The sequence below is a fragment of the Capra hircus genome, chromosome 10 (assembly GCF_001704415.2).
Source record: "Capra hircus breed San Clemente chromosome 10, ASM170441v1, whole genome shotgun sequence".
NCBI lineage: Eukaryota > Metazoa > Chordata > Mammalia > Artiodactyla > Bovidae > Capra > Capra hircus.
In genome coordinates, this window is record NC_030817.1 from 17240763 (window position 1) to 17264462 (window position 23700).

Consider the following 23700-nt stretch of genomic DNA (forward strand, 5'->3'; position numbering starts at 1 on the left):
ATAATGCAGATGCTCAGCTCAGAGCAAAACACTGTAGTGAGGGAATCACTACCTGCTGAGACTTGGGAAGACAATGAAGAGAAGGATGCAAATGAAGTTGGTGAGACCTGGCTCACAACCTCTGAAATCATAGCACTTGTTTCAGGAGGACCTTTCTTAGCTGACCTGGCCTCTGTGCTGTTTCAGAAGTGACTGGTCCAGAAAGGTTATCTTTCCAAATGGGTTTTTTCTGCCAACACGTCTGGCTGGTTTGGAAGCCTTTTAGAACTTTTATCGACCACAATATTCCATGCATACATACATGCCAGTTTTATAGTTTCCCCCAGCCACCCACTTACCGTGAGCTGTTTGTTCATCACACCAACCAAAGTTTGCCAAGCCTGGTCCTCGTTGAAGACCTAACTGCCTGGTGGCAAGGGGCTTCCATGGTTTTGAGACCACCATGGGGCTGAGCTTCCTCTACACAGAGAGCAGTCTCGTTGTCTTTGTATCCCTGGCACCCGATCTGACCCAGAGAGGGTGCTCACTACATGTCTGTGGATGTATTGGTGAATGAGGCAGAATCAGGGACAGGTGAGTCACAGGGAAGCACAGGCTCAAACTGCAGGATGTGGGGTGTTGGATTTTTAGAGAGTGAAAGATCTTGTTGTTAAAGTCAAGGACGGGCCATCCTTGCAGCCCAGGAGGGGAAGGACAGAAGCTGGACTGGATTCGAAAGGCTCTCTTAAGGGCAAAAACCACCCACGTGGAGGTGGAATGGAACCGGAGACTGGGAAGGGCTGTGTGACCTTTCCCTCCCCCCTGCCAGCAGAGAGGTGTGGGTGGATCTGAGGGGCTAGGAGTAATGTAGCATCTGTGGTCCACATGGGAAACCACTCAAGCCCTCCCTTTCTACTCGATCCCCAAGATAAACCAGGTCTGACACCTGTCCTGTGCAAACCTGCTTCCGCAATGTTCGCTGGTCCTGGTTAGGCCCCAGGCAGCCTGTGTCTCTGGCGGTGGTGGTGATGAGGGCTTGGCGGGTGGTCAGGTGGGGGCTCGCTCCACTTGGGCAGGTGGAGGGGCAGCCAGGTGATAGGCCAAAATCCTGGTAAGGTGGCAGTTTGTGTTTGGAGAAGTGCTCAGGGTTACAATTCTCTCCCACAGACTGCTTACCTGGAGGTCTGGGGCCTACCAGGAACAGATGCCCACGCACTGAGGAAAATGCTCTTGCCTTAGGATCTAGCTCATGCTTGGGATCCTGCAGTGAGACCTGATATTCCCTTACTTGCTCCTGAGTAGGCAAGCTGCCCTTGGCTTACACTATGCCCAGTCTATTCACCTTTTGTGCCTCTGGTCAGCGTCACCACCTCCAGGAAGCCTTCCCTGACTTTCACTTCTTGCCTCAGACTGGGTTAGAGGCTCTGGTCAACACTTATCACATGCCCTATGTCCTGGCTTCCACATGAGACAGGACATTCCCTGAGAGAGGGAGCCACTTTACCACTGGCCTCACACCTAGTGAGTGCTCGGTGAATGTTCACTGACTGAACACATGAGCTGGTAAACATCCTCCCTCTATCTCAGACTGACTGTGTGGGCTTTGGAGAGGGATGGCTCTGGTGGTCTGAGGTCTCTACCACCAGAGCTGACCTGGGATGCAGTGTCCCGGGGCAGGGCTCCCAAGGGTGCATTCAGTAGCTGACTTAAGGCCAACAAATCCCTTTTGTTGTTTCATCATCAGCTCAGGGCCAAAGTTCAGAGGTGGGTCAGCCCTGCTGGGAGGCAGTGGGGGTGGAGGGAGCCTGGGCTTTTCAGTCAAACGCACCTGGCTCCTCCATCCAATACAGCCTGGCTGGGTGACCTCTGCACATCTTTTAATCTCTCTGAGCTTCAGAGGCATTATTTGTAAAATGAGAATCACAATCCCACTTGCTGTATAGGAATGTTTTAGGGTTAAATGAAACAGTGTATTGGAGAAGGCAATGGCAACCCACTCCAGCACTCTTGCCTGGAAAATCCCATGGACGGAGGAGCCTGGTGGGCTGCAGTCCATGGGGCTGCACAGAGTCGGACACGACTGAGTGACTTCACTTTCACTTTTCACTTTCATGCATTGGAGAAGGAAATGGCAACCCACTCCAGTGTTCTTGCCTGGAGAATCCCAGGGACAGGGAAGCCTGGTGGGCTGTCGTCTGTGGGGTCACACGGAGTTGGGCACGACTGAAGCAACTTAGCAGCAGCAGCAGCAGCAGAGACAGTGTATGCAAAGCACAGTGTCTGGCATGTTGTAAGCATTGAATAGATGCTGCTGCTGCTGCTGCTAAGTCGCTTCAGTCGTGTCTGACTCTGTGTGACCCCAAGTAGCTGCCGTAATTAAAGAGCTTCCCAGGTGGCTCAGGGAGTAAAGAATCTGCCTGCAATGAAGGAGATGCAGGAACTATGGGTTTGATCCCTGGCTTGGGGAGATTCCCTGGAGGAGGGTACAGCAACCCACTCTTGCCTGTAGAGTCTCATGGACAAAGGAGCATGGGGGACTACAGTCCATGGGCTCAAAGAGAGTCAGACATGACTGAACCGACTGAGCATGCACACACACTGTAATAAAAATAATATCAATTGTATTGTAATGAAACATATGCTAGGAGTTAAGGAGGAAAAGAGGTGTAAGGGACAGTCACTGCACCTGGGAGTGCTGGTCATATTATTTAGGGATTTGCTGCTGCTCCTGCTAAGTCACTTCAATCGTGTCCGACTCTGCGCGACCCCATAGATGGTAGCCCACTAGGCTCCCCGGTCCCTGGGGTTCTCCAGGCAAGAACACTGGAGTGGGTTGCCATTTCCTTCTCCAACTGGAGTTGAGACACGTCCATAAAGAATCTATCACACATGGTGGGCGGGGCTTCCCTGATGGTTCAGTGGGTAAAGAATTCGCCTGCACTGCAGGAGACACAGGAGATGCGGCTCGATCCCTGGGCCGGAAAGATCCCCTGGAGGAGGAAATGGCAACCCTGATAAGCTACTGCCCAAAGGGTTGCAAAGAGCTGGACATAGCTGAGCATGAGCCCAGACGGACAGACTGACAGTGGCCCATCGGGCATGAGTGCTGTGCACCGTGGTTCAGAGGAGGGAGCAGTACCTGGAGGAAGGTCATCTGGGATGGGGGCAGGGGGGCCTTGAAGGAACAGCAGGACTTAGTGGAGAGGAATGGGAGAGAGCCCCACGGAGGGGACACAGCACACACAGAGGCCGAGAGAAGAGATGAGGAAACCATGCCCGCAGGCCAGTCCCCAGCTGGACAGACCCCACACAGGGAGCACTACGCGTATGTAGAACACGGTGTCCGGGGTGCGGCTGGTCACGCAGTCTTTGATAGGCGGTCTGAACACAGCCGGGTGTCCCTCACCCTCTGCCTGTCTCTGCAGCCGTGTGCCAGCCACCCTGCCAGAACCGGGGCTCCTGCAGCCGGCCCCAGCTCTGCGTGTGCCGCTCAGGCTTCCGCGGAGCCCGCTGCGAAGAGGTCATTCCGGAGGAGGAATTCGACCCCCAGAACTCCAGGCCAGCACCCCGACGCTCGGTCGAGGGACCCCCCAGCCTGCGCAGGAGCAGTGTGGCCAGAGAAAGCACCACGGCCAGAGCGCGGCCCCCAGCGCCACAGCTGCAGCGGGCCAGGTAAGTCCCCTTCCTCAGTGGGCCCTCCCTTCTTTGGGGGAGGGGGGGTGTGCAGCTTCTCTTGGGGGGCTTCTGCCTTCAGCCTGTTTGGTGAAGACCTTGGTGGAGAAGGCTGGAGGGACTCTCCTCCCCTCCCCCAGCCCCACCAGAGGGGTGACAAACAGGTCTGCAGGTTTTGGGGTTGGCACAGGCTCTGGCAGACTGGACTGCATGGTGGAGGTGGGAGGGGAGCTGCTACCTTCCAGGTCCTGGGAGAAAGACGAGGAGGGCATGTGCCTGGACCCAGGCTCTCTGCTTTCAAATCCTGGTTGCCACTTCCTAGGTGGGTGACCTTGGGCAAGTTACTTACCTCTCTGATTCCTCATTAGTAAGGTGGGGACAACGACGATGATGATAACCATGGAATTGTAAGGATTAAGTTCGTTAATAAGAAGAAAGTGTTTAGAAGGGTGCCTGGCACAGAGTAAAGTCTATAAATGTTTCTCCTCCACTTCCTTCTTTTTTACCTGTGGTCCGTGAGATGCGAGAAGGACTCCTCTGCCAGCAAAAGAAACCCTTCCAGGACTTCCCTGGTGGTCCAGTGGTTAAGACTCTGCTTGACTGCAGGGGGCCACGAGTTCGATCCCTGGTTGGGAAACTAAGATGCCATATGTTGTGCTGCCAAATAAAAAAAAATAAGAAGAAGAAAAAGTTTTTAAAAAGCCACCTCAGCTCTCTTACCACCAGTGCTAGCAGCCTCTCTCCTTGGAGCAGCCTGAAGGAACATGTAGGGGAAGGCAGAAGGCTAAGAAGTGGGAAGGGGGTGTTCTCGGGCAGAAGTCCCTGGCCTACTTGCCAGCCAACCTGGCCAGACATTTCCTAGCTCAGGACAGGAAGTCTGAACTTCGGTAAACTGGTCCATTCTGGGGGCTGTGTTTTCTTTTTGGTTTTCAGGTTAGTTTTTCCATTTGCTTCCTACTTAGAAGTTCTTTCTGAAATGTGTGAACCTTGTCTTGCTGAAATCAGGGAAAAAAAGGATTTGCCCTCCTGGAGGACAGAACCAGCAGGAGGAGGCTGACCTTGAGGCCAGGTCCCCAGAGGGAAAGCTCAGGAGAAAAACGAAAGGAGCTTGAGGTTGTCCAGCCACTCTGAAGGGGGAGACCGGGGACAGATCAGGGTCTTGGTAGGGGTATTTCGCCACCCAAGCAAGCAGGTGGTTTTCAAGGGCAGCCAGGAGCAGAAAAAAGCAGAAGGGTAAACTTGGGTCAAGGTCTAGGGGGCATCAAAGTCAAAACCAGAACAGCCAAACTCTTTGGCCAAGGCCTTGGGATGCCAGAGCAGAGAGAGAGGCAGAGCTAAGGGCCAGGTGGACAAGGGAGGGGCACGGCGAACCACCTGGGACTGGCTGTGACCAGCTGGGCAGGGCCTGAACCTTGTTCTAATGGGTCCCAGCTCTGGGTCCAAGATGGGCGGGCCTGGTGCGAAAGCACTTGGAGGAGCCCCAGGGGTGGCAGCTCCAGGGCTGGTCCTGGAAGCAGGGTGGAAGCAGAATCCTTCTAGCCGGGCTTCCCCCTGCCCCTCTCCCCGAAGCTTCTTTTGGCTTGTGGGATTTGTTCATGTTATAGTGCATTTATCCATGTGTTGGTGCTTGCTTGGCAGGTCATGCTGTCCCCTTGGACCCTTGAGTTGGAACTGTTTGACATCCCCTGTCCCGTCTTCCCAGTCTCTCCAGCTCCTCTTTTTCAAAGCCCAGTCCCACTTCCTCCAGAAAGCACCCCCTCCATCGTGTCCACCTAGTTCTGACCTCCTGCAGCACATGCTTGGCCCACGTCCCTGGAGTCTGTGCCCTGTGTCTGCGATCAGCCTGTGCGGCCTGAGCCCTGGAAGTCAGTGCCTGTCTCAGGCTGGATGTCCCCACAATGCTGCCTTGCAGAAATCACTCCATCTGCGTGGCTTTCTGTCGCTTGGTCCCAACTTAAGAGTGACCTCACAAAGGGCCCACTTGGCCCTGAGCCCTCACCTTGCCCGGGAACCAAGGGCATCCCCGCCCCCGCTGCCGTGGGGAGGGGGCCACGCCTCCCGGGTGCTGCACTTCTTACTTGGCCTCAGGATGGTCAGTTCATTTGCTCCCTGGACCAGGAGCTCCCCAAGGGCAGAGACCACTGTGTTCTCTTTCATGGACGTGTCCATGGTGCCTCACATCGCCCCCGGCACTCTGTAGTCAACACAAGCTGAAGGAGAACACAGATGAGGAGCGATGCTGGGGAGAGGAGGAGGCTGGGAGGGAAGGAGGATGAACTCTTTGAGGCTTTGGTCCCTGGGGAGGGTCCCCCGTGAGCAGGAGGCAGTGGAGGATGAAGGCCTGGGGTGAGGTCTCCGGCCCCACAGCAGGGCTGTCCTTTCTGAGCTTCACAGGCTCCCTGGCCAGGGACTACTGTGATGTTTTTAATGAGCTACAGCCTCCAGGCCAGCACGGTCTCTCTCTCTCTGCCCTGGCGCCTCAGTGCCATGAAATCTGGGAAAGTCCGAGCGGCCCGCTGTCGGCCCAGCTGTGTTTTGCTTTGGGAGGCCAAGTCCCGCTTGCCTGGTGGTGTCAGACATTTCCTGTGAGCCTGGCCAGCTTTCCCAAGCAGCCTCTGGCCTCTCTCCTGATGGCAACTTGGACAGGCCTTTGGTGTCCAGATAAAGGTAGTGACATAAATGCAGTGGGCACTCTAGGAGGGCGGGGTGCAAAATGAGCAGGGAGGGGAGACACTCCAGGGGCTGGTGATGGCCGGAGGCTACCTTCAGGAGAGCACTAGACAGAGGCCAAGAGACTCGTGTCTCAGAAGGAAGATGCGAGGGGGTGGTGGTGGGGGGCGCATAGGAGAGCCTCAGGCAGCAGGCAGCATGCCCTACGAGAGCCAGACGTGGACTGATGTTGTCCAGCTGCAGCCTGGGCTGGCTGCAGAGGCCCGGAGACTCCCTCTGAGACTCAGGTTCAGACTTCTTCCCCAGGCTGGGCAGAGAGCCTGCCCCACCTGGGGAGCAGGAGCCAGGCAGCTGGGAAAGAGCCTCATGAGACTTGGGGAAGGAGGTGGTTATGACAACCTAGGACGAGCAGGCCTGTGAAACAGTGCTGCACACCTGGGCTTCTCAGCCTGCAGTGGCATGTGACTCATGCTAACTTGTTAACATGCAGCCTCTGATTTGGCAGGTCTGGGGTCAGCCTCTCTATTATGATCTCAAGTGATGCTAATGCTGTTGGTCCATGGACCCCCTCCCACCTTGATGCGTGAGGGTCTAAGACTGTACTTTGGATTCAGAGACTCCTGGAGTCCAGTTCTGGATTTGCCAGCTAGCTGTGTGACATCTGCTGTGCTCAGTCACTCCGTTGTGTCCAACTCTTTGCGACCTATGGGCTGTAGCCTGCCAGGCTCCTCTGTCCATGGGATTCTCCAGGCAAGAATGCTAGAGTGAGTTGCCATGCCCTTCTCCAGGGGATCTTCCCCACCCAGGGATCAAACCTATATCTCCAGCATTTCCTACACTGCAGGCAGGTTTTTTACCCACTGAGCCACCTGGGAAGCCCTGGTAGCTCAGATGGTAAAGGATCTGCCTGCAATGCAGGAGAACAGGGTTTGATCCCTGGGTTGGGAAGATCCCCTGGAGACAGACACAGCAACTCACTCCAGTATTCTTGCCTGGAGAATCCCCACGGACAGACCGTGGGCTCACAAAGAGTCAGACACGACTGAGTGACTAACACTTTGTGTGACATCAGACAAATATCCCAACCTCTCTGAGTCAATATCTCCTCCTAATAGGATTGCAAAGGGGAGGAAATGAGACCATGTGAGTAGAGCATTTAGTACAGTGCCTAGTATGAGCACTAATAAGACACGGGTTAGTGTTCAGTATGTGTTAACCATCAGTGGACAAGTTCTCTTTTCTATGGGGACTTGAGTGGCAAAAAGCAGGCCAACAACTGGGATGCCTTGTGTATGTGCACGTGCAGACCTGCTCTAGGGAGAAACCAGAGCCCAGCCCCAGCCTCAGGGGTGGTGTGATCCAGCAGTGGCATCAATAGTGGTTTCTGGCTGGCTTGGCTTCTCCACCAGGACCATTCTCACCAGCCCTATGGGGGAGTGGGGAGGGGAGGCATCATAGTATTTCTCAGAATGGGAGGGACCCCCACAGGGGTTGCTTCTTGGTCTGGCCTGAGGACCTAGAGGCAGGGCCCTGGGGACATCCTCAGTGGGCTTGGTCAGCACTGGAGCAACAAGGGACCTGGGGGACAGTGTTGAGGAGGATGGGAGGGACCAGGGGAGAAATGTCTGGGGAGCTCTGAGCCCCATGGTGATGGCTCTCAGTAGACTGTTCCCTGAGAAGGCAGGCTTCTTTCCACTGTTCCAGCCCATCTCTCCCTCTCCTCCTCTTTGCACACCCTGCAAAGTTAGATGTTTAAAACAATGCTGCATGTGTGATCCTTCAGTTCTATAGGTCAGCCATCTGACATGGGGCTCACCAGACTAATGGCAAGGGGTCGGCAGGGCCGAGTTCCCACAGGCTCCGGGGCAGGGGGCCGGGTGCAGAGCGAATCTGTTTTCTTGCTCACTCAGGTTGTTTGTTGGCACAGTCCACTTCCTTGCAGTTGTAGGACTAAGGTCCTCACTTCCTTGCTGGTTGTCACTTGAGGGCCATCACATCTAGAAGCCGCCCACATTCCTTGGCTTGTTGCCACCTTCCTATCTTCAAAGCCAGCAACAGCGGGTGAATGGTTCATGTTTTAACTCTTCCCCTCTGCCTCCCTCTCCAGCTGAATCTCTCACTGACTCCTCTGCCTTCTTCTACCACTTTTAAGGGCATATATGATTACATGGGCCCCCTTGGATAAGCCAGACACCCCCCTCCTATTTTAAGGTCAGCTGATCAGCAACTGTAATTCCACCTGCAAACTCGATTTCCTTTTGCCATTTCATGTAATGTATTCAAAGGCATAACACGAGGGGACAGAGACCATGGGGGCCAGCCACACCCACGCGCTGCAGCCCATTCCAGCTGGGACCCTCCACCTGCAGTGTCACAGCTCCTCTTATCAAGGGCTTGCCACAAGGGCGGCCCTACGTGAGTGATCTGGCCCCCAAACATCTCCAGCATCAGCTCTTACCACTCACTTACTCTGCTTCTGCCACACAGGCCAGTGGGTTTTCCCTGCAATATGCCAGAGATGCTCCCACCTCAGGGCCTTTGCACTTGCTGTCCCGCCTCCCTGGAACACCATGTTCCTTTCCTAGGGCTGCCATAAGGACCACAAACAGAATGGCTTAAAACAACAGAAATGTATTCTTTCACAGTTCAGGAGGGAAGAGCCCAAAATTAAAGTGTTGGTAGGGTTGTTCCTTCTAGAAACTCAGGACAATCTATCCCACGCTCTCCCCCAGCAGCTGACGGCTCCCTGCAGTCCTGCAAGCCCCTCGGCTTGTAGTTGCATCACGCTAGTCTCTGCCTCTCAAAATACGTGCTGTATTTTGTATGTGTGTATTGGGGGGTGGGGATTCTTATAAGAATACCAGTCACTGGATTTAGGGTCCACCCTAATCCAGTAGAATCTCATCTAACCCTAACTAATGACATCTGGAACCACTTCCCCCCATAGCCAAATAAAGTTATATTCACAGGTTGGCAGTTAGGACCCTAACATACCTTTTGTGGGGCCAGAGGAGCACCCACTTCAACCTACATCAAACCTCTTCCCAGTCACATACGCACAGGGCTCACTTCCTTCCCACTCCAAGTCTTCCCTTCTCAGTGGGACTCTTGGCCGTGTTCACCTGATTTTATTTTACTTAAAAAAATTTTTTTATTGGAGTGCAGTTGCTTTACAATGCTGTGTTGGTGTCTACTGTACATCAGAATGAATCAGCTATTGTTGTCATTCTGTCACCAAATCGTGTCTGACTCTTTGTGACCCAAAGGACTGCAACTCTCCAGGCCTCCCTGTCCCTCACCATCTCCCGGAGTTTGCCCAGGTTCACGTCCATTGAGTCGATGATGCCATCCAACCACCGCATCCTCTATCAAAAGGTTTCAGGGGTCAGAATCAGCTATATGTATACATATATCCCCTCTTTTTTGGATTTCCTTCCCATTTAGGTCACCACAGAGCACTGAGTAGAGTTCCCTGAGCAGCAGGTTCTCATTAGTTAAGGATTTCATGCTGCTGCTGCTAAGTTGCTTCGGTCATGTCCGACTCTGTGCGACCCCGTAGACCACAGCCCACCAGGCTCCCCCGTCCCTGGGATTCTCCAGGCAAGAACACTGGATTGGGTTGCCATTTCCTTCTATGGATTTTATACATAGTAGTATATATATGGGGCTTCCCTGGTGGCTCAGCGGTAAAGAATTTGCCTGCAATGCAGGAGACCCAGTTTGATCCCTGAGTCAGAAAGATCCCCTGGAGGAGGGCATGGCAAACCACTCTAGTACCCTTGCCTAGAGAAGCCCATGGACAGAGGAGCCTGGCAGGCTGCAGTCCATGGGGGCACAAAAGAGTCGGACATGACTTAGCAACTAAACGCCAACAGTGTGTAGCTGTCATTCCCAATCTTCCAGTTCATCCCAGTCCCCCTTCCCCTCTTAGTGTCCATACGTTTATTCTCTTTGTCTGAGTCTCTGTTTCTCCTCTGATTTGAAACTGCACACCCCCAAATACTCCCTACCCCCTTCCCAACTATTCTTTTTCTTACCTCAGTAAAATGTCAGGCCCAGGAGGACGGAGGTTTTGTCTCTTTTCTCTGCAATGTGTCTCCAGCACCTTGAACACGACTGGCTTAGAACGGAGTGGAGCCAGCAGGGCTGAGGGCAGCTCGACTCTCTCCCCTTCATCTTTACTTCTCACAAACCCTGCGGTGGGTTCCCAAAGTCCCCATTTTGCTAACAAGGCTCGAGGGGTATGCTGGGCCTCTTAAGGCTCTTGTCTGTGGGGAGAGGGAGGAAGGGCAGGGGCATTGGGGCAGCTCCTGACTCAGGCCTGGCTGTGCCACTGGGCACGTGTGGCTGTGTGTGCCTGCAGGGTGGGCAGGTGTAGAATTCACCTCCTCAGGAGGACCCCTGGCATCCTTCAACCCCATGTCTCCACTCTGGCCCCCCGGGGACTTCCTGATGTGTGATCTTTAACCTGCTTCGGCTGAGAGCAAGCCTGCAGACTTCCTGTAGGAGGTGCTGCCTCCCCTCGCCCCCAGGCCTCCTGCAGGGGCTGTAGGGACTCTGCCCCAAGGGGTGATCCCAGCCACTGCAGCGGGGACCCAGGCATCCTTCCTAACAGAATAACAAGGCATTTGCCCAGGAGATCAATGACTGGGAATCAAACCAGGTCCCTGGGAACAGGGCAGCAGGTGCAAGGAGGCAACCCCGCTGTGTCTGTGCTGGGAAAGCACTGGGCTGTGGGGTCCGGCAGCATTTAGGCCCTAGTGTCCTCGAAAACTAGTCATGCAAGTTGCTTTACCTCACTGCAACTCAAGTTCTTCGAAGTGGGAACAGTGACCCCCATCTCTTGGGGTGGCTGTGAGAATTCCTTGAAATAATGCACAGAGAGTGATTAGTGGGATGTCCAGAAAAAATCTCTTACCATACTTGCCTACTTCCCATGTTTATGACAAATCAGTGAGATACCCCATTTGCCAGAAGGAGTTTTTCCTCCAACCCACAATCTGGGCTTACAGAAGGGGAAACTGAGGCAGGACAAAGATTGGCAGCTAGGGAGCGGGCCTGTCCTGGGGACCCAGGAGATCTTGCCTCTGGGCCAGGCGGAAGGCTTGCCAGGGTCCTCCGAGCCTGGCTCCAGCTGAAGCCACCTCCTTCCTACTGCCTTCTGCCTCTCTGGGCTCCAGCATCCTGCTACGTACTTCTGCTCCCTTCTGCGGGCAACACGATCCCCTGTTGGTCCTCTCTCCTTTCCATTCCAGTCCCCTGGACCCAAGATTAGTCTCTGATACACCTAGGACCTGATGAGAAATGGACTCATGCTAGGAAACCTTGGAAAAGCCCTTCGTCCTTCCCAAGCCTCAGTTTCCATATTTATAAATGAGAAGCAACAAGTGGATTTTCTCTGAGGTCAAGAGCTGGTGGTGTCAGACTCTGGCCAACAGCTTGGCCATTTTCTATTCCCTATAGTGAAATGTGCTTATTCCCCCTTTACCCACTCTCATGGTGGTGACAAGGATACACGTTGCCTTTCATCTGCTAAGGGCAGATCTTAGCTCTCCCTGACAGGAACCCTCCAGTCCTCCTTGGCAAGGCTGCAGTGGGTTTAATCAGCCTGCATCTTTTATCCTGCATCACCTGCTCCCTCAGGGCCATCAAGTGGCGCCTCTCTGCTCTGTTGACTCAGCCCTGCAATCCTGAGTGAGTCAAGTTTTCAGGACCTCCGGGGGTTGAACTCCTTCCTTCCTTTTCTTTTCTTTCTTTTTTTAGTGGTTTTTTTTTTTTTTCTGATTTGTTTTTATAACTCTGAGCCCCAAGCTTGCCCCCTAGGGATTTTCTGGAATTCCCCAACCCTTAGGATCATGACTATACTATTTTGAAAAGATTTAGAAGCAGAGTATGCAATTTGACTTCCAAGCTAAGCCTCTAACTAGTCTCGGACCTTGGGCAACCCACTTAACTTCACTGAGCCTCAACGTCTCTATTTGTAAAGTGGGAGGGATCTTTCTTTCCTTTCTGGAAGGTTGCGAAGATTAACTAAAATAATGTGGGTGAAAGATGGATTTGTGAACTGTAATGTGCCTTGCGAATTTACTGATTACTGCTGTTATTTAGCAGTCCTGGCAGCGGGCTGGGTTATTTACTTTTGCTTCCTATACATGCCTGAGTCGCATTCAGAAGCAGGCCTCCCTGACTACCTTTGTAAAGTTTTAACCTTTTAAAATTAGCCGAAGCCACTGGCCACAGCACTTGGGGATGTGCTTCACATTATGGCCTGTGTGCCAGCTGCCCCGCAGTTGTGCAGGGCACAACCTGTGTCACTGTGTATGGTGACCCTGAGCCTGGCTCTTTCCCAGAAGGGAGATATCTCCTATTTTCTTACTATTTAATATTGTAACCCCCCAACGTGAGCGTCCCCTCATGTGGTTCACTTTTTAATTTCCACATTACTTTCCATTTTCTACTTTCTAACAAACCATATAATTTACTTGTTATGTTTATTGTGTATTGTCTGGTTTTCCCCAAGTATAGTGCGAGCTGTTTTGTTCAGTGGCATACCCCCAGCTCCTGGAACAGTACCTGGCATACAATAAGCACTCAACAAATAAATAATATCTACTGAATGAACATCTCTATCACCATGTATCTTCTGCTGCTGCCTGGAGCCAAGAAAGTTGGATTCAGGTCTCTTCCCTTCTGAGTTGACCCTCAGCCCATCCTCCGGCACGTTGTTGATCAGAAAGGGGCTCTCTCAGTCCTCCCAGCAGGTGGGTACCTGCTCACCCTGTGCCCCTTGGCCTTGGGGGTCTGAGCCAGGCAAACGGAGAGCAATGTTTCTCTCCTAAGGGTGGCTGGAGTGCAGACAGAGTAGGGCTTAGCAGACCCTTAGGAGTGCCAGGAGTCTGGTGGGTGCTGCGGCAGCTGTAAAAGGGTCTCCTCCCGGTTCCTTCTATCTGTTAGGCCTTAGAAGATTCCCATGAATGCTTTTCCCTGGGGCTGCAGGTTTGGAAGAGGGAGGGCTCAGAGGGGAGTCTGTGGGAGACGCTCACTCGTGGGCCTCCAGCCAGAACAAATGGAAAGGGTTTTATTTTCCCAAGTCTGAAGTCACAGAAGCCCTGCTGCTGCTTTTTGAAGAAAGTAGAAGAGACCTGTGTCTCAGCTGAAAGCTTCCTTCACCTCCCTGTCCCTCCCCTCCCTGCTGTTTGCAGAGGGTTCTGGAAACATGGGCCACATTAAGGTTTCTGCACGGTCCTTCGGCACTCAACCGCTGCCAGCCCCACCTATCCCTGCTAGGCAGAAACTGCCTGGAGTAACGGGGTGGGTCTGAAGCGCTCTGTTTCCACTGCAGAGAGGAGGGGCCGGGGCTGTGTGTGCTGGATCTTCCAGCCCCCAGTCACACCCCAGATGTCTGTCACATCATAGTCTCTATGACAGGAACTCCAAGAATTGTGCAGTGCACAGCCTGTGCAACTGTATGTGGTGACCCAGGACCTGGCTTCTTCCCAGGAGGAAAGTGACTCCCATTTCCCCCATAAAGAGTGTTGCTTCAAGGCAGTCCTCTCCAGCTGGGTTTGGCTGCCAAAGCCCCTCCTATACCTCTCCAAAAGGGAGGTGGACCTTTAGACTTTGTGGGGTCCAGACATGCACCTCCCCAACCCACACAAATACTCGAGAGCCACGGAATTGAGGTCCATGGCTGGCCTTAGGGTACCTATGCGTGAAAACAAAAGGACATAGGCTCCAGGTGGACAGTCTTGCAAGGCTTTCGCTCTAGGCCAAGGGGGGGCTGGTGTGCCTTCTCTCCAAGCAGCAGAGCCTGCACGCCTGTTCCTTCCATCATGCTGGGCCCAGGGCAGACACTTGTGGGTCGATGAAGAGGCCGGGCTCCAGCCTCTGAGTGCTCAAAGAAGAAGGGGGCCCGGGGCCTTCTAATACCTCTTCATTCCCACCCAGAGCAAGTGGGTGGATTAAAGGAAAATGGTTTCTGCTTCCTGCACACCTCTCTTCCTCCCTCTCATACTGAAGCTTGAAGGCGGACATCTGACATAAGGGGGCCCCGAAATCTCTGATGAAGGTTGCCTGACCCCCTTTCCTAGGATTATCCCAGAGTCGAGGATTATCAGGACTTTCCCTAGGTTGGGTTCCAGAAAGGGTCTCCCTCCTGGCCCAGCCCTGGCCCCAGCTCTCTGCAGATCTCTAAGATAGGAGCTGTTTACCGCCTATTTGCCCCAGAGCCTGCAGCCAAGTGATGGAGAAAGCACCTTCCTCCTCTAATTCTCCTTTCATCATCACCACCAACAGGATCTACTGGCCCCTGCTCTGCTCCAGGCACTGTGTAGGTGAGCTACCTGCCTCTCCGGGTTCTCGCCACACCAAAGTCACCAGCTCAGTGACACGCGGGAAGTGGATGCTGCACAAATGTTTTTGTTGAGCCCAGCGAGGGGAGTACAGCTGGATGGGGTGCGAGGTGTACCCGTCTCAGGCGAGCTCCCAGGCACAGAGGGGCAGGGAGGCTCCCCAGTGCTCCCCACAGCCCTCATCCTAGCCTCACCCTGAGTGGGTGTCTAGCTTTGTGGGTACAGTGAGGAATGTTAGGGTTCCAATTGAGTGGGGTGGAGAGTGGTCCCCAGGGGCAAGATCTCCAGCACCTTAACCAATCCTCACAATGACCCACTGAGGAGGATACGCCCCAAGGAGGAAACGCCCCAAGGAGGAAATTGACAGGAAGGTTGTGGTCGAGGTGACGTTCTAGCTCATGATGGGGTGGTGGTTAGGCTGGATCAGAGTAAGTCTTTTGTGTGGTATTAGAATGCGGTTTCAACCTTCGTTCTGTGGTTAGGGTTGGGCTAGTGTTATGCTGGAGTAGAATTTAGGACTGTGGGTTTTCTGAGCATGGCATGGTTGCTATTTTAACCTACCATTGACGGAGCCTTATTGAGTCAGCCAACCCTACCATGCAAAGCACTCTACAGGCACCACTTCAATTAATACCCATACGGCACAGAGGTTAAGAGCACGAGTCCTGAGTCAGACCTCATGTCATCTGATTCTGTTGCTCACTAGCCGTTTGATGTTGTGCGAATCTCTTCGCCTCCATGAGTTGAAGTGGATAAAGTGCTGAGTCAATAACTAACTGCTCAATACATGAGAGCTGAGACTCTCGTCTGTAACAGTCAGGGTTCCAGCAGGAAACAGATGGCACACTCCAAGGGGGCAGTTTGATAAAGGGTCTATTTGCAAAGGCAGGAACAGGTCAGAGGAAACAACAAGGGAAGCAGAGTATAGGGAAGCCCTGAGCCCTGCAGGTCTAAGGGGCAAGGGGTCCGAGGTCACTGAGTAGCCACAGGTGAGGACCCCAACAGGCCTCTGGCAGAGGAATAGAGCCCCCACCCCGCAGCCCCCACCCACAGTGGTCCATCAGGAGGGAACTAGAGGGTCAATACCTCCACTCCCTCTGCCCTCTTGCTGGGGTCCCATGAGCAAGACTGGAAGACAGAGTCCTCCTATAGAAGCCTCCTATAGGAGGAGCCTCCTACAGCCCAGAGTGGGGTGGAGAGAAGTCCACAGGGGCAAGTGGGAGATACCCAGCCCCTTAGCCCATGCTCACAATGATCCTATGAGAAGGTTACTCCACAAGGAAGAACTGACAGGAAGGGGCACTCCAGCCCCACTCTGATCAAGACTGGATCTCGTGCTCATGGCCATTTTGCTAAATAACTCAAGAGCAGGTGAACTCAGGCAAGCCCAGAGCAGCCAGCTTGGTGTGGGAGCTGCTGAGGACTGGGCTTGGCAAGGCATTTTGTGTTTTTTCAGAAAATTCCAGAAAGCTGGCGAGAGAGCCTGGAGGAGATTGTTGGGGCCATTAAAATGTTTTAATATATGCAGTTTCCAGCATCTGACTTAAAAAAGTAGTAACAAACATTTCGAGCTTGTGGCTGTACTCATAGCATTTAACTGACCAAAGTCCTCTAGGATTTTTGTTTGAAAGGAAAGGTTAGGGAGGGATGAAGCCAGAAGGGAACTGGAAGACAGTCAGTGCTGTTTTTCACATGCCCCAGGGGAATGTCCTTCCCATCCGGTTGCTTTGTACGGAACTGTGGCTGCTCAGAGTACGTTGCCCTCTGATGTGGGTGTGTGTGTGTGTGTGAGAGAGAGAGAGAGAGAAAGGGAGAGACGGGGAGTGGGTGGAAAGCTGTACAGAGAGAACATGTCTCAAAAATCATAATGGAGATTTTTCAGGCTCTGTGAATTCTTCTTTTGAGCTCAAGTTTTCAAATATATATCAGATTTCACCTCTTGTCCGGGATGCAGAGGAAGTTTCTGATTTATGGGTCCAGTAGTTTTTCCAGTTATGCAATCTGTAAATCTGCCATCAGTTAATTAATTTGCCACTGTCAGAAAAGGCACTGTAAGCTACCCAGGTGGAAATCACTTTACCAAAGTACAGCGCTATTACGATAACAGCAATAAAAAAGGGACTCTGAAAATGTATACTTGTTTCCACTTGTGGAATTAACTGAATCGGTGTCTTAACCTTCCCCCTCCAATCACTGGCACGCACACACGTGCGTGCGCATGCATACACACACACATACACACACACCACACCCACCTCTGGAGAGCAGCTAAGGAGGAAGATTTAAGCCTTGGAGGGCAATTTCCCAGAAAAGGATTAGAAAGGGAAAATGGGTGAAATGCAAAGTCATCCGATGACCGTGGTTGTACGACTGGAGACTTAGGACTCAGAGGGGTGTGTCTGTGCATCCGTCTGTCTGTCTGCAGATGACATAGTGAAGATTGCTAAATGATTTCCAATAACGAGATGTGAAAACACATAGTTTCTTTGTTAGCCACATAGCTGTGGTTTTGTGTCCATGATTCATTGTGGAAGTGAGTAGCTGTGACAGGCATTTTGTGGGGTTTTTTTTTTCTTCTTTTTTGTCCTAAAAAAATATTTGTGAAAGGTCTAAAATTCAAGGAAGTCCAGTGCTTTTTTGAAAAAAAAAAAAAAAAATCCCCATTCCTTGCAAAATGAAATTGCAAATCAAAACCTCTGGAGCTACCATATTCCTGCTTCCAGCTGGTCGCCCTCACCGCGGTTTCCTCCTGGAGCCTCAACCCCTCACTGCTACCTGACCTGTTCACCCAAGGGTGCACCCAGCCAGCAATGGGTGGGGGTTGCTTCAGAGGCCTCTGGAGGGTATCTGGTCCTCTGAGGGCTGGGGGCATCCTCTTGAGACCCCAGGCAAGCCACACTGTTGGGCACCAGGCTGATTCCACATTGCCTTCTTTTTCTGAGGTCCTTGGGTCAAGGTCAGAGCCCATACAGCAGGCAATAATAGTGTGTGAGGGAGCAATCATGACATAACTTATGCCTTATAGCTAGATAAGTCTGAGTTAGACTCTTAGTTCTGCCACTTAACAGTTATGCTGTCCACAACAAGTGATTTGATCTCACAAGCCTCAGTTTTCTCATCTGTAAGATGGGGATGCCCACCACTAATAGAGTTGTCAGGAAGAGTTACTAATATACATAAGTGAATCTGGCACCTTTTAAGTGTCCTATGAATGGCACTCATCTTATTTGTCCCCACACTTTGGGGTTACTGAGACTTCTGTTTATAGCAACAGGAGTAACTGGAAACTCTTGAGAATTTGCCCACACTACTTGAAGGTGTCTCTGGTCCTGAGGTTTCCCGTCATAGTCAAGGGTAAGCAGCAGGTTGGGGAATGCCATCCACCAAAGGTCCAGCACTCAGGCTTTGAGACCCCACCCCAGCCCTCCCTGCTGTTGGTGAGAGTGGGCAAATAAACCATTTCTCTCTCTGTGCTTCAGTTTTCTCTTCTGTAAAACAGAAAGTGATAGTTTTTATAACCTAGGATTGCACTAATTAAGTAGCTCTCAAGCATAAAGAGCCTAGTAAAATTTTTAAAATGAAGTGCCCCAAGCAGATGTCTCGCACATAATCAGTTGGTAGGTTTGGGATGAGCAAAGGCTTCTTCCCAGGTCTTTTAGAAATCTGGTCTCAGGGTAGAGTTCCAGACCCTGGTAGGGCAGGCTGGTTGCAGGCTGCCAAGACTTTGTCCAGCCCCTGAGAAGTATATCCTTGACTCAGGCACCAGCTGCCTCTGTCTACAGTAAGCCTGTTTGGGCAGGTCCAGAAGTGGGTAAACTCATCTGAGGTTGCAGGCCTATGTTTGCTGTCCAATTAGGCAGGCCAGCTAAGCTCTGTGTGTGTGTGTGTGTGTGCGCGCGTGTGTGTGTGTGTGTGTGTGTGTGTGTTGGGGTGGGTATATGTGGAAGGGAGAGATGGGTCCCAGAGACCACAGGCTGGGAGCTCCGGATTCAGGAGGTGGGTATCTCATGGCCAATTTGGTGGTGGTGAGAGGTCCGTATACCAAGTTCCTCAAGGCTTTGGGAAGAGGTCCAAGCTCAACCTCCCCAGCCTAAAGGCCTCTCCTCCTCCTCTGATCTGTGCCCAAAGGCCCTGACTCATGTTTTCTTTCCCTTCACCTCTTTACCTCCCCAGCCTCTTCCTTTTTTCTTGCACTTCTTTGGAATTCATACAATGCCAGCTTGTGGTGAGGGTGGAGGTGCAGGGGAGGGAGGAGTGTGATGAGCTTTGGAGTCCAGTAGGCCTGGTTTGGATCCTGGGTTTTGTCACCCGTGAGACCCATGAGCTGGGGGCCAGCGACTTACCGCCTCCACAGCGCATGTGCTCCACAGGTGCTGGGGAGTGAGCCCCGCTCCCAGGGCTCTGGGGACCTTTCTCAGGTGATGTTTGTTCCGTGCCTGGGACACCGTAAGCACAGCAGTTACTTGACCCAGGTGGGTGTGTGTGGAGTCCTGTGGCTCCAAGACTTCACCCCCTCACCCCCGCCACCCCTGGGGGAAACTGCAAATGCCCTGGGAGGTAGGGGTGGGGGAGGAGAGTACTCTTGGCCAGGCAGGGTGGGCTCCAGGGAGGAATCGTGCAGGACTGCCTTCCTAAGAGACCATTTTTAATCTTGTTCCTCCCGGATAAAAACACCCCCAGGCTTACCTTTTGTACATGAGATTTAAAACATAAGGCCTGGACTCTAGGCTCTAAAGCTCAGTCCCAAAGCATAGCTCTCAAGCCATGATGTAGTGTACAGGCCCCGGGTCCAGATGAGAAGCAGGTCACCTGTGTCCGATGCCCAGCTCTATTAGTTATGGGCTGTGTGACCTTAGGCAAGATACCTAGCAACTCTGCCTCACCTGTAAAAAAGGCATAATAATAATACCCACTCCCTCATATAATGATGATTATATTCATTTATAAAGTGCTTAGAAAAGTACCTGGCAGATACGAGCGCTGTATAGCTACTTGCTATTATGTATCGTCATCCTTGGGGCTTCCCTTGTGGCTCAGCGGTAAAGAATCTGCCTGCAGTGCAGGAGATACAGGAGATGTTGGTTCAATCCCTGGGTTGGGATGATTCCCTGCAGGAGGGCATGGCAACCCACTGCAGTATTCTTTCCTGGAGAATCCCACAGACAGAGGAGCCTGGTGGGCTACAGTCCACAGGGTCACAAAGAGTCAGACTGAGTGACTTAGCACGCAAGCACAGCTGTGGGCCCAGCATAGTGAGGACTCCATGAAAGACATAAAGAGGGTACAATCCAGGCCCCTCTTCTCCCTTCTAGGGGTCTGTGTCCCTGGCCACACCACAGCCCTTTGGATGGTCCTGCTGGACCAGAAGGAGGGGAAAAGGTGATTACCTGGCAGGTCCCCACTTGGGCAAAATGACACTTGTGTAGAAACTGAGGAGCATGTCCTGGGGCCCTGGGCAGCCCCTCAGGGTGCCTTCTCCTTCCTGCTCTGCTTCCTGAAGTGCCTGAGGTGTGATCTCTGGGCGTGGGCAGCCCTCTCTGGCTTCCTGCCCAGCTACCTGGCCCCTCCAGGAGAGGAAAAGGGTGACGCAGCCTCAAGAGTCATGGGCTGGGCAGCTGGTGAGGCCGGCCGCCTGCTCAGCGGTAAAATGTCCACAGTTGACTGAGGCATCAGGGATCCATGGAGTGGAGTGCAGTGAGGCTCAGAGAGGTTTCTGGACCATTGGGAGACTGAGGCAGCACCCATGTAAGGCTGCTCCAGCAGTGGGAGCCAGTCCTCAGTCTCTGGGTGTGCACAGCTCCGTGCACAGCTCCGCCAGCCTCTGCCTCGTCTGCCCGCAAGGAAGCAGGGCGCTGCGTTCTCTATCGAGCCGCACGGAGCAGAGCGGGGTGCAGTTCTGGGCAGGGAGGCTCCCCGAGTTCTGCCCCCTCCCCATCCGTCAGCCTGGCAGGGGCATCCCCTGGGTGCTTGTGCACAAGCTCCAGACCTCTCGGACCTGGGTGTAACCTCAGAGAAAACTCCAGGCGCAGACCTCAGAGGAGGGGGAGGTGACTCACAGGCGGCCACCCGGGTGGGGCTGGGTGGGGCTGGGTGGGAACCTCAGGCTGACCAGTGGGCCCAAAGGAGTCAAGTGAGTGGGCACAGCAGGACCAGCAGCAGGGAAGGTCTGGAGATATGTAGGGGGACCTTTGGGGAGGGCAGCAAGGCATGGGGGTGCCAATGTTGGCAAGGCAGCATCCTAGGGCCAGACAGCGGGGGCGGAGAGGGCCTGGCTCCCCCCGGGATCAGCCCACTGACCACATCACCTCCCTTGTCTCTCAAATGTCACGGCCCAGAGCCCCATCCTGGGCGGGAATGCCTGCTGTTTCCTTTCTGGTATGGGAGGGGGAGCTATTCGATTCCTGGGACAAGATGGTCTTGTCTCTCCAGGGACCACCATGTCACTGGGGCAACTGTGGCTTTTTAGAGCCATGTCCTTCCTCAAGCCATGCTGAAACCTGCTCCCTGTGACATGATCCTGGGACCATGTCTTCTGGAAATCCCATCTCTTTCCTGCCACATCCTCCTGCCATCTGATGATGGATAATACAGTATGGAGGCAGGAGAGTAAGGTTTAGGAGGGTGCTGATGCCCCCAGCCAGGCCTGCCAAGGAACCCAAGGGCCTGGGGACAAAGAATGCACTGAGGGTAGCCAGGGGAATCTTCTAACCACATAGCTCCAGGCCAGAGTAGACTTTTGGGGTTCCACTCCCAACTCCTCCACTTTCTACACTGCGCTGTCCAATACAGTAGCCATCAGCCATGAAGGGACTATTTAAATTTGTTCGTGTGTGCTAAGTCACTTCAGTCGTGTCCAGCTGTATGTGACTCTATGGACTGTAGCTCACCAGGCTCCTCTCTCTGTGGGATTCTTCAGACAAGAATACTGGAGTGGGTTGCCTTTCCCTTCTCCAGGAGATCTTCCCGACCCAGGGACTGAACCTGGGTCTCTTACGTCTCCTGCACTGGAAGATGGGTTCTTTACCACTAGAGACACCTGGGAAGCTGTCTTTATTTATTTATTTATTTATTTTAGGAAGCTGTCTTTAAATTTAATTTAACGTCAAACTCAGTTACTCAGTCACACTAATTGCATTTCCAAGTGCTTCAAAGCCACAAGAAGCTAGTAGTTAGCATATCGGAGGGCACAGACTATAGAGCATTTCCACGGTCATAGGAAGTTCTATTGGACAGTGTGATTCCAGTTAAATGATCCTGGACAAGTCCTTAACCTCTCTGTGCCTCAGTTTCATTTTCTTTTTTTTTTGCAGATCTCACTTCATTTATTTATTTATTTATTTATTTACATTTTAATTTTTACTTTATTTTACTTTACAATACTGTATTGGTTTTGCCATACATTGACGTGAATCCACCACGGGTGTACATGTGTTCCCAAACATGAACCCCCCTCCCACCTCCCTCCCCATAACATCTCTCTGGGTCATCCCTGTGCACCAGCCCCAAGCATCCTGTATCCTGCATCAGACATAGACTGGCGATTCGATTCTTACATGATAGTATACATGTTTCAATGCCATTCTCCCAAATCATCCCACCCTCTCCCTCTCCCTCTGAGTCCAAAAGTCTGTTATACACATCTGTGTCTTTTTTGCTGTCTTGCATACAGGGTCATCATTGCCATCTTTCTAAATTCCATATATATGTGTTAGTATACTGTATTGGTGTTTTTCTTTCTGGCTTACTTCACTCTGTATAATCGGCTCCAGTTTCATCCATCTCATCAGAACTGATTCAAATGTATTCTTTTTAACGGCTGAGTAATACTCCATTGTGTATATGTACCACAGCTTTCTTATCCATTCATCTGCTGATGGACATCTAGGTTGTTTCCATGTCTTGGCTATTATAAACAGTGCTGCGATGAACATTGGGGTACATGTGTCTCTTTCAATTCTGGTTTCCTCGGTGTGTATGCCCAGCAGTGGGATTGCTGGGTCATAAGGCAGTTCTATTTGCAATTTTTTAAGGAATCTCCACACTGTTCTCCAAAGTGGCTGTACTAGTTTGCATTCCCACCAACAGTGTAAGAGGGTTCCCTTTTCTCCACACCCTCTCCAGCATTTATTGCTTGCAGATTTTTGGATCGCAGACATTCTGACTGGTGTGAAGTGGTACCTCATTGTGGTTTTGATTTGCATTTTTCTAATAATGAGTGATGTTGAGCATCTTTTCATGTGTTTGTTAGCCATCCGTATGTCTTCTTTGGAGAAATGTCTATTTAGTTCTTTGGCCCATTTTTTGATCAGGTCGTTTATTTTTCTGGAACTGAGCTGCATAAGTTGCTTGTATATTTTTGAGATTAGTTGTTTGTCAGTTGCTTCATTTGCTATTATTTTCTCCCATTCAGAAGGCTGTCTTTTCACTTTCTGAAAACTGGGTTAATAATAGTAGCTAGCCCCTAAAGTGGTTGTGAAGATTAGATGACATAGTGCAAATATAACAATTAGTACACAGCACAACCAGTGTTCATTATTATTGTCTAGGACAAGTGGAACAGAGTTCAAGTTCTCCCCTCCTTACCGTGACACCTGGGAACCCACCAATTCTGGCAACTCTGATACCCAGAGGCTGGAGAGTGGCTGCTGTCTTAGCCAAGCCTAGGCCTCACCTGCTTGGCCCCCCAGACAAAACATCGCCATGAATCAGCAGGCTCCTGGCTATGTGACAAGGCCATAGTGTCCCCTCTTCTTCACCCCCCAGAGCTGGGTATCCCCTTGTTCTCTGTGGAGGCAGGGTAGATTTGCAGCAGGGGGCTAGAGTGTGATGTCTGGAAGCACTCCCTTGGGTCTCTGGGGATTTGGCACAAGGGTCATCTGATCGTGAACTGGGTGTGAGACCTGCTTGGCCAGCGAGGAGGAGAGAGGGAGCAAAGTATTGTGACGGTTTCCCTGCTGCCTCCCCAGGACCCAGATTCTCAGGAGACTGACCTCCTTGGGAGGTACCAAGGTGTGTTCATCTGTAAGAG

General features: G+C 52.2%; 1 protein-coding gene across 4 annotated transcripts in view; it reads left to right on the plus strand.

Moving 5' to 3' along the window:
- Nucleotides 1-23700, plus strand: part of LTBP2 (latent transforming growth factor beta binding protein 2) — a 111476-nt gene that overhangs the window by 20629 nt on the left and 67147 nt on the right. For all 4 annotated transcript variants that reach the window (XM_018053970.1, XM_018053972.1, XM_018053971.1 and 1 more), the window contains exon 3: nucleotides 3405-3651. In XM_018053970.1, the coding sequence (XP_017909459.1) occupies nucleotides 3405-3651 (247 nt within the window). The remainder of the gene's footprint in view (nucleotides 1-3404; nucleotides 3652-23700) is intronic.